The sequence below is a fragment of the Notamacropus eugenii genome, chromosome 6 (assembly GCF_028372415.1).
Source record: "Notamacropus eugenii isolate mMacEug1 chromosome 6, mMacEug1.pri_v2, whole genome shotgun sequence".
NCBI classification, from domain to species: domain Eukaryota; kingdom Metazoa; phylum Chordata; class Mammalia; order Diprotodontia; family Macropodidae; genus Notamacropus; species Notamacropus eugenii.
In genome coordinates, this window is record NC_092877.1 from 78,648,229 (window position 1) to 78,660,728 (window position 12,500).

The 12,500-nt window shown below is 39.8% G+C and overlaps 1 protein-coding gene and 1 long non-coding RNA gene across 2 annotated transcripts in view; one reads left to right on the forward strand and one right to left on the reverse strand.

The window, feature by feature from the left end:
• Nucleotides 1-12,500, reverse strand: part of SEL1L3 (SEL1L family member 3) — a 128,005-nt gene that overhangs the window by 15,739 nt on the left and 99,766 nt on the right. Inside the window, exons 18-20 of the mRNA XM_072620398.1 lie at nt 4,586-4,676; nt 4,385-4,469; nt 3,562-3,671 (exon numbers count right to left, since the gene is read on the reverse strand). Coding sequence (XP_072476499.1) covers nt 3,562-3,671; nt 4,385-4,469; nt 4,586-4,676 — 286 coding nt within the window. The remainder of the gene's footprint in view (nt 1-3,561; nt 3,672-4,384; nt 4,470-4,585; nt 4,677-12,500) is intronic.
• LOC140511347 (uncharacterized) overlaps nt 1-12,500 on the forward strand; it is a 45,068-nt gene that overhangs the window by 14,413 nt on the left and 18,155 nt on the right. The window contains exon 2 of the long non-coding RNA XR_011969507.1: nt 5,228-5,347. This is a non-coding gene — a long non-coding RNA (uncharacterized lncRNA). The remainder of the gene's footprint in view (nt 1-5,227; nt 5,348-12,500) is intronic.

Below are 12,500 nucleotides of genomic sequence, written 5' to 3' on the forward strand. Positions count from 1 at the left end.
ATTGGATATGTACGATAAAGGAGAATCAGGAGTTGAGGAGAAAGCCAAGGTTCCAACCCTCAGGGAATGGCAACATGGTGGAACCCTCAACCTAAAGAGAAATATTCAGAAGAGGAATGGGTTTGGGAAAAAAGGTAATGAGTACTGTCTTGGATATGTCGAATTTATGATGTCTATGGCTCTTCTGATTAGAATAGACATATCATAAGCAAGTAGTGATGTGAGACTCAGGAGCAAGACTGGGGATGGTTGTTGTTCATCCTTCCTCTCCCTCCCCTTCCCTTTCTTTCTTTTTCTTTTCCCTCTCTCTCTGTCGACTGAGGATACCATGCCTTTACCTGTGGGTGCTCTGCCCAAAGGAATGTAAATTTCGATGTCTGAAACCTAGCAAGATATATTGGGATTTATTGGCTACATTTCTTTCTTATAAACCATGCCTTAAATCCAATTCTTTCTAGCTCTTATTGATTGGCCAACAATAGGTCCCAGGCCAAGCCCCACTTAGTGTTCATTGTTTGGGACCTGAAGGCTCAGAGTGAACACAAATGATAATTGTTTCTGTTTTGACCAGAAATCCTGAGGGTTTTCTCCCAGATTGATTTTTTGTTTTTACTTAAGTAAAAGGGGTCATTCCTTGGCTCATTTCTTACCTACCCTTAATTACTGAGTAGGGCTGTCTCAGTCAAAGTGAGAACTGGGAAAGACCTTAGCTTATAAAGGTCAAGATCTCCCCTTGCATCCAGGACCACTTCCAGTCCTCCTGATTTATATCTTGCCATTGGACCCAGATGGCTCTGGAAGAGAAAGTGAGGCTGGTGACTTTGCACAGCCCTCCCTCACTTAAATCCAATTCACTTGTAAGTCATGGCATCATCTTCCTGAGGCTACAGTCCTTTTCGAGAATGAAGGACAAAAACCAACATCAGTTGTTCAGTCATGTCTGACTTTTTATGATCTTTGTGGACCACATGTGGTTTGCCATTTTCTTCTCCAATGGAGTAAGGCAAATAGAAGTTAAGTGACTTGCCCAGGGCCACAGAGCTAATAAATGTCTAAGGTTGGATGAAGGCCTTCCTGATGCCAGGTCCAGAGCTCTATCCACTGAGTCATCTGGCTGCTCCATAGATGTGGAGAGAAAGTCATTAAATCCATGGGCACTGGTGAGGTTACCAAGTGGGAGAATGCAGAGAAAAAGGAAGTATGATAAGAAAAATGATCTATTAAAGGAAACAGGAATGGTCAGATAGGAAAGAAGAGAAAAAGCTGAAGAGTGACATGAAAATTCAGAGAAGGTAGAACATTGGGGGGGGGCACTATCAAGAGTGTCAAATGATGCAAAGAGATCAAGGAGAATGATCAAATGAAGGTTAAGATGGTGAGAGATGGCTCTAGAGGAGAAGTAAGGCTGGTGACCTGCACAGCCCTCCCTCACTCAAAACAAAGTCAAGTGCAAGTCATGTCATCATTTCTCTGATGGTACAGTCTTCTTCAAAAATGAAGGATGAACACAAGATGGGGAGATGAAGACATGTGACTACAAGCCTCTGATCCTCCTAAACTGGGCATCAGACATTGCAATTTCAGTAGTCTGGGTCCTCCCTCTGCCAACCTCAGTCATAAGCTCTCCACAACTTGGAATGTGTCTTTATAAGTTGCTGTGGTTAAAGCTTTACCAGGCTGGTCCTAACATCACCAGTCCCACACTCTATGCCTTCTAGCACTGGCAGAGTCACCAGAACTTGTGTTCCAGAGGCATAGATTTTTGCAAACCAGTATTCACCTCAATGCCATGATGAGAAGTAAAGCAAAGTGTTAGTGTAGGGTGAATATTGGATAATATCTTTTTACTGCTAAATGGTCATCAATACAAAAGGTCCTGTACAGTGCAGTTTATTGCTACTCCCATAGGAAAAACAGATTAATATCCACTCAGGCAGCTAGAAAGTACAGCGACAAAGTGCTGTACTTAAAGTCAGGAAGTTCTGAGTTTGAATCCTGTCTCAGAAACTGACTAGCCTTGTGACCCAGGGCAAGTCACTTAACCTCTCTCTTACTCAGTCTCCTCATCTATAAAGTGAGAATGATAACACTTCACAGAGCTGTCAAGGATCAAATGAGATATGTGTAAAGAGCTTTGAAGTGTTATAAGGGGCTAGCTATTACCATCAATTTTTGTCATGCCCTACTCATTTTCCTGGGGTCCATCAACAAGAACTGAAGCTTGAGCCACTAAGGGAGAGCTGGGGTTATAAATAGAAATGAGATAGTGGATGAAGGTTCAGTCGATGTCCTTCCCCTTTGCCAGCCAGGGCTAGAGGCAGCTGGAGGGAGAGCAAGCCAGCATAGAGAGAATGACAGACATTCCCCTCCCTAGAGGAGAGCAGGTGCCCTCTATCTATAGCATGACTGAGCTAGCAGAGTGCTGAACTGACAGTGCTGAATCAAGGAACAATGAGACAAGGATCGAGGGGGGTCTCTGGTCTACTTTCCCCTTATTTTTGAGTTTCAAACTAGGTAGATCTCACTTGGTTTCCATTTCAGTTCAGCTTTGTGTTTATATAAATACACTCTCACAAGCCTGACACTAAGGACAACGCTGAATATAGAGATGCAACGGTACAAGTGACCAAGGTCAAAGTGTTTTCTATTAGAAAGTAAATTAAAAACACATTTCGGTTACCGCTGAGCAGCCTCCCAGGGCCCCCGTGTTTATCCTCTCACACATGGAATGTTGTGTATGAAGGTTATCTTTGGGTCATATTGTAAGCTCCACAGGGGCAGAGACCATGTTTTAGCTAAGATTTCTATCTTCTCCAAGACATTGCAAACAGTTCTCTAGAAAAATGGCACTTGAAATGTATGAAGAATGTGTGTGTGTGTTTGTCCTTCGTTGCCAAAGAAGACCATGCCATCAGAGAAATGATGACATGACCTGCACTTGACTTTGTTTTGAGTGAGGGAGGGCTGTGCAGGTCACCAGCCTCACTTCTCCTCCAGAGCCATCTGAATCCAGTGACTAGATATTCGTCAGGATGACTGGAGATGACCCAGGATGAGGCAATTGGGGTTAAGTGACTTGCTGAAGGTCACACAGCTAGTGAGTGTCAAGTGTCTGAGGTGAGATTTGAACTCAGGTCCTCGTGACTCCTGCACTAGTGCTCTATCCACTGCACCACCTAGCTGCCTCTGTACGAAGAATGAATGAATGGAATTGAAAGGACAGGTTGGTTACACTGTACATTTGGCTCCACAATGTCACCATGGTTCCAGTCATTCTGCATATTACACACACACACACACACACACACACACACACGCGCACACACATGCACAGATGCACACACCCACGTACACATGCACACACACGCACATACACACACATACACACACCCTCAAAACAATAAGAATCCCACTTCCTATGGCAATTGAAATAAACCATAAAATGGTCCCACAAGGACTGTCCTGCCACTGATGAAGGCCAGAGGAGCCTTCATGCAAAGGTGCTATTGACCGTAGCACCATAGCAAATCTCCTTTGGGACACAGTCAAGTGTTCATTTACCTGGGAGTCTCCATCCAGAGCAGCCTGGGCATACATCTGCACAGACAAATCAAGGTCTTTTGACTGGTTCTGGTGGCCATAGTAGTAGAGGTCTCCCATCTTCAAATAAGCTTCGGAGCAAGAAGAGATTCACTTTAATGGCAGCTGCAGACACCCTCCCACTGCTGTTCCTCTGCCCTGCCAGTCCTGAGGACAAGGCCTTTATACCTCTTAAGGAGGCACTTAAAGAGATATTGATTTAAATGAACTGAATTAGAAGGGGGCAAGCTTTTGTACTTTCCCATGCCTACTTAAGGACTCAAAACCCGCTTCTAAACTGTTTCTACTTAAAATATCCCGAATGGGTTTGTGGGTTTCTTAGAATTCAGGCTCAAAGTCCAGGAGTGGAAAGATTTCTCTTCGGTTCCCTCGTACATAGTGGGTATTTAATAAATGTTTGTTGACTTGTTTTTTTGCTTAATACCCCAAATCTCGCTGTTCTTAAGTTTGTCTTCTCAACTAGAAATTTTTTTTTTTTACTGGCTCTGATAAGCTTTTCTTTCCTATAGTAAACCCATGTTTAAGAGTTATCCTCCAAATAACTTTAAAAAATTTTTTATTCTTCACTTTTTTTCATCAAAATGGTGAGTCTGAGCAGGTAGCAGAAAAGGTGCAGGTCTTGGGACTCTGACTGTGTGTGAAAATGTGATTTTCATCATAGAGTTCTTTCTCTTCTCTAATTTATTTTAAACTCTCTTACCACATAAAACAGTTAGGTTTTTCTTTGTTACCAATGTTCTCATGGTTGTTAATGGCCCAGCACAGCAGAGGTCTCTATACATACCAAATGCAGGGGCATCGATTTGGAAAACAGAGAGATTATAATATCTCCAAACACAGTTAACTCCCAAGAATCTTCTTGCCAGTTCCTAGTGGGGAAGACGGTGAGGGAAGGAGTCAATCCACGAATCAGTGAGGTTTTGTGAGATGTAGTTAATGCTACTTAATCTTAAATTAAGAGTATGTGCAGAAAACATTTACTTACTGGTCTCTCCTCACAGATATGGGCTAAATTTGTTTGTGACACTTCAATCCCAGTTTCTGCTGCTAAAACAGAATACAGCAGAGCTTCATGCCTAAAAATAGACAATTAATAATAAATTCCATGTAGTGGCTCTTACAAATATTCTGAGAGAATTTTATACTCAAACATAAGAGGGCACAGAATAAGCAGTTTTAAAAAAACACGATATCATGAGTGTTTTTTCCAAATGAATACTGTAGATAAAAATATAGCATGAATTGATTTATTTCCTTTTCATCTTTAAAGGCTGAGTTCTCAAATAAGGGTTTTGTACACTAGCTGGTACAATGGCACCCTCTACTGGATAAATATTATGTCCAAACCCAGGCTGCAGACTAGACTTCATTGTTTACGTTGTTTCAAATCTAAAGATGCCCAGTGTTTTGGGGGGGTTTGGTTTTTTTGAGCCTTCTATTTTGTAAGAAGGTCCATGGGGCTCATGATTCAGAATAATCTCAGTGAAAGCTTAGTATTCAAGATGTTGGGAGTTTGGCATTAGGATGTCAGCTCTTTGAAGATCGGGATTGTTTTCATTTTTTGTATGTGTATTCCTAGCACCTAAGGCATTTGTTCATTATTGTTTTTGTTTGTCCTTCATTCTAGAAGATGACCATGGCATCAAGATGGTGATGCCATGACTTTCAAGTGAACTGGATTGAAATGATGAGGACCATGCAAAGTCACCAGCCTCACTTTCTCCTCCAGAGCCATCTAGGTCCAAGGGTAAGCTACAAATCAGGACGACTAGAAATGGCCCCTAACCTAGAGCAGTACCTGGCACACCACGGGTCCTTAATAACCGAACTATGATATAATTTGAAAGTGGACTGTAGTCATAGAACCACTGTTTCTTTACATTACATTAAATTGGAGTGGTAAGTATGAATAATTCTAAGGTCTTAAAACTATGGGTGGGGTACAGAAGTAACAGAGAGAGCCCTGGATGCAGAGTCAAAAGACCCAAGTTTTAGTCTCCACTTTGCTACTTACTACATGTATAACCTTGGGCAAGTTCCAGGTTATCTCATCATTCTGGGCCTCAAATTACTCATTTATGAACAGTCCTAAAAGATGAGCGCATTCTACTTCATAGGGTGGTTGTCAAATTAGAGGCATGTAAATGACTTTGTGACTGCAAAGTTCTATATAAATAGGTTTCATTTATTATTTTTTACACTTTTTTAATATTTTATTTTCCCCTATTACATGTAAAAACATTTTAAACATTTTTTTTTCAAATTATGAGTTTCACCTTGCCCTTCCTTCACCATTGAGAAGGCAATCAATCTGACATAGGTTACACATGTATAGTCATATAAAACACATTTCTATTTAAGTCATTCTGTGAAAGAAAAGAGACAAAAAAACCAAGAAAAATAAAGAAAGCAAAGAAAGAGTATTTCTGATCTGCATTCAGGCTCTACCAGTTCTTTCTCTGAAGATGGACTGCACCTTTCATCATAAGTCCTATAGAATTGTGTTGGATCACTGCATTGCTGAGAATAGCTAAGTTATTCATAGTAGTTCATCATACAATATTGCTGTTACTGTGCACAATATTCTCCTGGTTCAGCTCATTTCATTCTGCATCAATTCATGTTTTTTTGAGAGTATCCTGCTCATCATTTCTTAAAGCACAATAGTATTCCATTACAATCATAGTACAGCAACTTGGTCAGCCATTTCCCAATTGATGGACGTCCCCTCAATTTCCCATTCTTTGCCATAACTAAAAGAGCTGCTATAAATATTTTTGTACACATAAGTCCTTCTCCTTTTTGTTGATTTCTTTGGAATACAGACCTAGTAGTGGTTTTGCTTGGTCCAAGGTGGACGCATGGTTTTAATAGATCTTTAGGCATAGTTCCAAATTGCTCTCCAGGATGGTTGAATAAGTCCACAACTTCATCAATTACACGTTAGTGTTTCAATTTTCCCACACCCTCTCCAATATTTGTCGTTTTCCTTTTGCGTCACATTAACCAGTCTGATAGGTGTGAGGTAGTAGTTCAGAGTTATTTTAATTTGAATTTCTCTCATTAATAGTGATTTAGAGCATTTTTTTCATACGACTATAAACAGCTTTGCCTGACAACTGCCTGTTCATATCCTTTGATCACTGATCCATTGAGGAATGGCTCTTATTTCTATAAATTTGACTCAGGTTTCTACATGTTTGAGAAATGAAGTCCTTATCAGAGAAACTCATTGTAAAACATTTTCTTCACAGTATGATTACCAGCTACTTATTTGCCTCCATCCTATTTTTCCCATTTATCCTACTCTCTCTCTCCTTTTACCCTATCCATTCTCAAAAGTGCTTTGCTTCTGACTTTTATCTCCCCCAAACTGCCCACCTTTCTATCAGCTCCCCCTACCCTTTATCTTATCCCCTTCCCTTCTTACTTTCATGTATGGTAAGACAGATTTCTACACCCAACTAAGAGTATATATTATTCCTTCTCAATTCCAGTGACAGTAAGGTTCATGTTTTCCCCTTCCTGCTTCCTCCATTTCTCCCTCCACTGTAAAATCTCTTTCAAGATGCTATAACAGACAACTTAGCCTATTCTACCTCTCTTTTCACCCTTCTCTTCTTTTTCATCCCTTAATTTTACTTTTTTTTAGATAAACCACATTCAACTCATACTTCTGCTTTTTGTCTATGTATACTCCTTCTAACTACCCTAATAATGAGAAAGTTTTTAGAAATTACAAATATAATTTCCCCATGTAGGAATGCGAACAGTTTAACCTTATTGAATCCTTTATGATTTCTCTTTCCTGTTTACCTTTTCATGCTTCTTTTGCATCTTATATTTGGAAGTCAAATTTTTCTATTCACTCTGGTCTTTTTATTAGGAATGATTGAAAGTCCTCTATTTCATTGAATTTCCTTCCCTCCCCCACCCTAAAGGATTATACTCAGTTTGCTGGGTAAGTGATTCTTGGTTGTAGTCCTAGAACTTTTGCCCTTAAGATACCATATTCCAAGCCCTCCAATCCTTTAATGTACAAGCTGCTAAATCTTGTATTATCCTGACATGGTTTAATGATATTTGAATTGTTTCTTTTTGGCTGCTTGCAGTATTTTCTACTTGATCTGGGAGGTCTGAAATTTGGCTATAATATTCCTGGGGGTTTTCATTTTGAGATCCCTTTAAGAGCTGATCAGTGGATTCTTTCATTTTTCATTCTACCCTCTGATTCTAGAATATCAGGGAAGTTTTCCTTGGTAATTTTTTGAAATATCATGTCCAGGTCCTTTTTTTTTGATCATGGCTTTCAAGTCCAATAATTCCTAAATTATCTCTCCTGGATCTATTTTCCAGGTCAGTTGTTTTTCCAATGAGATATTTCACATTTTCTTCTAGTTTCTCATTCTTTTGACTTTCTTTGATTGTTTCTTGATGTCTCATAAAGTGATTAATTTCCACATGCCCAATTATAACTTTTAAGGATTATTTTCTTCAATGAGCTTTTGTACCTCCTTTTCCATTTAGCCAGTTCTACTTTTTAAAGAGTTCTCTTTAGTGAATTTTTGTATGTTCTTTTCAATTTGGTCAATTCTGCTTTTTAAAGTATTCTTCTCTTCAAAGAATTTTTTTTTTTTGCCTCTTTTGCCATTTGGCTTATTCTATTTGTTAAGGTGATTTTTCTTCAGTATTTTTTGTGTCTCCTTTCCCAAGCTATTGGCTCTTTTTTCATGATTTTCTTGCATCACTCTCATTTCTCTTCCCAATTTTTCCTCTACCTCTCTTACTTAATTTTAAAATCCTTTTTGAGCTCTTCCATGGCTTGAGACCAACTTATATTTTTCCTTGAGGCTTTGAATGCAGCGATTTTGGCTTTGCTATCTTCTTCTGAGTGTGTATTTTGATCTTCCTTGTCACCATAGTAACTTTCAATGGTCAGAAGTTTTTCCTGTTTGCTTATTTTCTAACCTGTCTCTTGACTTTTAGCTCTATGCTAAAGTGGGCTCTGCTTCCCAAGTGAAGGGAGCACTGTCCCAAGCTTCAGGCTCTTGGTGCAGCTGTTTCAGAGGTAACTCTGGGGACCTGTAAGTTTTTGGCTCTTGAAAGGTGATATGATCCACAGAGTTGTGTTTACTACTCTCCTGTGTTGTGCATTGATTTGTGAGTGACCACAAGCATTCTTTTCAACCCTGGAATTGTGAGGAGGATCCCTTCTCCACTGTGGCCACAAGTTCTGGTGTGCTAATACACCTCCTCTCACTGGGACTAAGACCCAGAACTGTAACTCAGATCCAAGTATAGGCAGTGCAACAGAGTCCTGCCCAGGTGCATCTGTAAATCTCCTTCTGACCCCTTGTCTGATTCTCTTACTGTCTGTGGGCTGAGGGGTGTAGAAACTACCACTGATATCAATGATTCAGTTACCCCAAGGCCTGCTCCTGGTTTGTTGGGGCCTGTTCTGCACTGACACAGCTTGCTGGACCATGGTCCTCTCTCACCCTGGGGCAACAGACCTTCTCTGCCAATATCCTAGGTTGCTTTAGGCTGGAAGGCTGTTTTGCTCTATCTTTTTGTGAGTTCTACTGCTCTAGAATTTGTTTTGAGTCATTTTTTAAAGGTATTTGGAAGGGTTTGGGGAAGAACTCAGGTGAGTCCCTGCCTTTACTCTGCCATCTTGGCTCTGCCTCCAATTTCATTTATTATTAGACCCAACTTTTCCAAAATATTCCAAGTGACTACTACGCAGGGTAGCACCAGGAAAGAAAACTCATAGATATTTAGAAGCCAAATGAGGACAACAAAAATCTGAATTCAGCTATGCTGCAGGTCACAGGCGGTGTAACTGCTGAGTGTGCTGATTATATCAGACTCCATTATACATAAGGCAGCAGAGCAATTAGCCATGGTGCATAGCGAGAAGGGACAGGGAAGCTTCCAGCAGGGGCGGTTTACCAATACTTTTTTTTAATATATTTTTTAACAGTTGCAAAATCACTCTAGTTATCTGTTCCCCAGAGTATTCACAGGGCCACAGGCAAAATTCATGCCAAGAAATGCCAAGAAGTGGGAGCTTCAAGAGGGATAGGCATTAGTTACATACTGGGATCAAGTTCCCATTCTAAGGGCCTTAAATTCTATTTCTTTCTGTGGTATGCTAGACTTTGGGTACATAAAGATTTCCTCAAAGACTGTACCCTGGATTTGTAGTCAGAAGGCCTGGATTTGAACCCTAGCTCTGTGGCCTACCAGCCCTTCAACCCTGGGGGAGCCTCTTTTCCTCTCTAGTTGTCTCCTTTATAAAATGGTGGCATTGGATGAGATGACAAATTAGAGTGTTTAACTTCTCTGAGTGCCACGCATCTATGAAATGATGTTAATACATATTCTGTCTTCCTTATGGGACTATGAAGGAAACATTATTAAGAGTATCCATAGGTATCTCCTCTGAAGAGATGCTCCATGGCTTCACCAATTCATTCATCACTGATTCATACTACCAACTGGTATGGGGGATCATTAAACTTGTTCTACCTGGGCTGACAGGAGACCAGTCATTCTAAGATCACATTCCTTAACCCTCCAGCCCTCCACTCCTCCATCCTACTGTTACACCCTCCCTCTCCCCCGCCCCACTACCTTTCTAATATCCTCCAAGGACAAAGATAAGGATTTGATGAGCTTTAAAGAGTGAATACTACATTTCACATGAAAGCCCTCAATACAGATCTCAACTCAAGGTATACAAGGTTTCCTCAGAAAAATAATAATAGCAAAATAAGTAGCTAGGTTCTTTCAAAAGTTTACAGTAAAAATACCAGTTATTTACAATCATTTATAGAAGAAAGGAAGAATCAGACGGTCGAAGTGGATGTATTTATTCTGGAGAAGACAACACTTAGAAATGACACAGGAGCCATCTGCAAGTGCATTGTTACATGGAATACAGATGAGCCCTGTTCTTGGTTACTCTAGAGGGAAAATGTGGAAACAAAGGATGGAAAGCCAATTTTGCCTTGATAGAAAGAAAACCTTCCTAACAATCAGAGTTGTTCAAAAGTAGAATGGGTTCTAGGGAGTAGTGGGTTCTACATCCTTGCAGGCATATTGGAGAGGGGATTCATGTTCAGGTGCAAGGTGGGCTAATTAACTTCTGAGGAGCCTTTCTAATAAGGATAATGAAAATAATAATGACTGGCTAACATTTATATAGCGTTTTTATGTTTTCAAAATGCTATGCATCCCTTACTATGTCATTTGGTCCTCATAACAACCTTGGGAGGTAGGTGCTGTTATTATTCTCATTTTAATTTGAAGAAACTTGAGGCAGACAGCCTAAATGACTTGCCCAGTGTCACACAGCTAGTAAGTATCTGGTACTAGATTCGAATTCAGGTCTTTCCGCTGCTCTATCCACTGTTCCACCTAGCTACCACTAATCTAAGAGTCTGTGAAGTTTCATAGTTTGAGCAGCAAAAATTCTTTTGGATTCGTACTAAATAGATAACAATATTCATTCTCTCCTGCTCAAAATTAGTGTCAACTGAGAAGCTGGAAAAAACTCCAAAAACCCAGGGACTTTTCCATAGCCAAAATTTATGTAGAACTTTTCTCCAAATGCCTGCACATTCTCATTCTGACACCTTCAATTTTCACAGGATAAAACATCAATGACAAGGGGGTAGGGATTAATCCCTTTCTCAGAGTCACAAAGCAGGATAGACAGAGAGCTAGGTTTAGAAATCACAATCCAGGAGATCCTAAGCTATTACATAACTACTGAGACACCCTAATTCTCTAAAAGAATATCTTCGGGTTTACAAAGCAGCCAGTCTCCACAACAGCTCTGAGGAAAGTTGAAAAAGCAATACTATCTCTAGGTTTTGGCAGCCTGAAGCTCGGCATTAAGTGACCTGCTCAAGGACACATGGTTCATAAATGGCAAACCTGGGTTGAGAACTCAGGTCTCTTGACGTCTAGTTCAGTGGCTTTTACAGTATACTGTATTGTTGCAGTAGAAAAAAAACCAACATTAACCATTCTCAAAGCCTTGGAAAGCATCCAGAAGTAGCCAGAGCATATTATAATTTTTATCACTTTACCACATTCGATGAGAAGCTGCACCAGAATGAACAATGAGATTATAGACAGAGTTGGAAGGAATCTTTGGAGGAAATCTAGTCTATACTTTTAATTTTACATATGAGGAAACTGAGGCCCAGAAAGTTACTTATCCAAGGTCATATAGCTGAGAAGTGGCAGAGAGAGGATTTGAACCCAGGTTCTTTTATTCCAATCTAGCCTATTTCCTGCAGTTCTACATTGCTTCTACAATTGCAGAGGTGGAGTTAAATCTAGGTTCTCCCCTTCCTGCTTTTCCACTAATTTGCTTAGTTATCTTGGGCAAATTATTTTGCCATAGAATCAGTGTTAAACAGTACCTTAGTGGGCATTTAGGCTAATCTCATACATGAAAAGGTAATGGTTCAGTATCTATATACATACATCTCTATACAGGTATATCTACATAGATATCTACAACTGATACCACACTGCCTCCATATGATAAACTCACTAAACTATATATAAATTAAAAAAAAAATGTGTGCAACAAAATGCATTTTTTTTCACCTGGAACTAGGTGGATCAATTCATCTTGCCTGAAGTCTGCCACAAATCTGGCATCTTCTTAGGTTAAGTACTTTAGAACTTTTCAAGACCAAAGAAAAGAGAATGTATAGCTCCCAGATAAAATAAATGTAAAAGGAGAGAAGAGTGAAATTAAACATGAAAGTCTGACTGCTAGACCTTTCCTGGACAATTTCTCAACATTTCCAAAGATGACCTCTGGTGCTCTGACATTATCTTCCATATTATTTCAATATAGCAAAAAGCTCATGTTC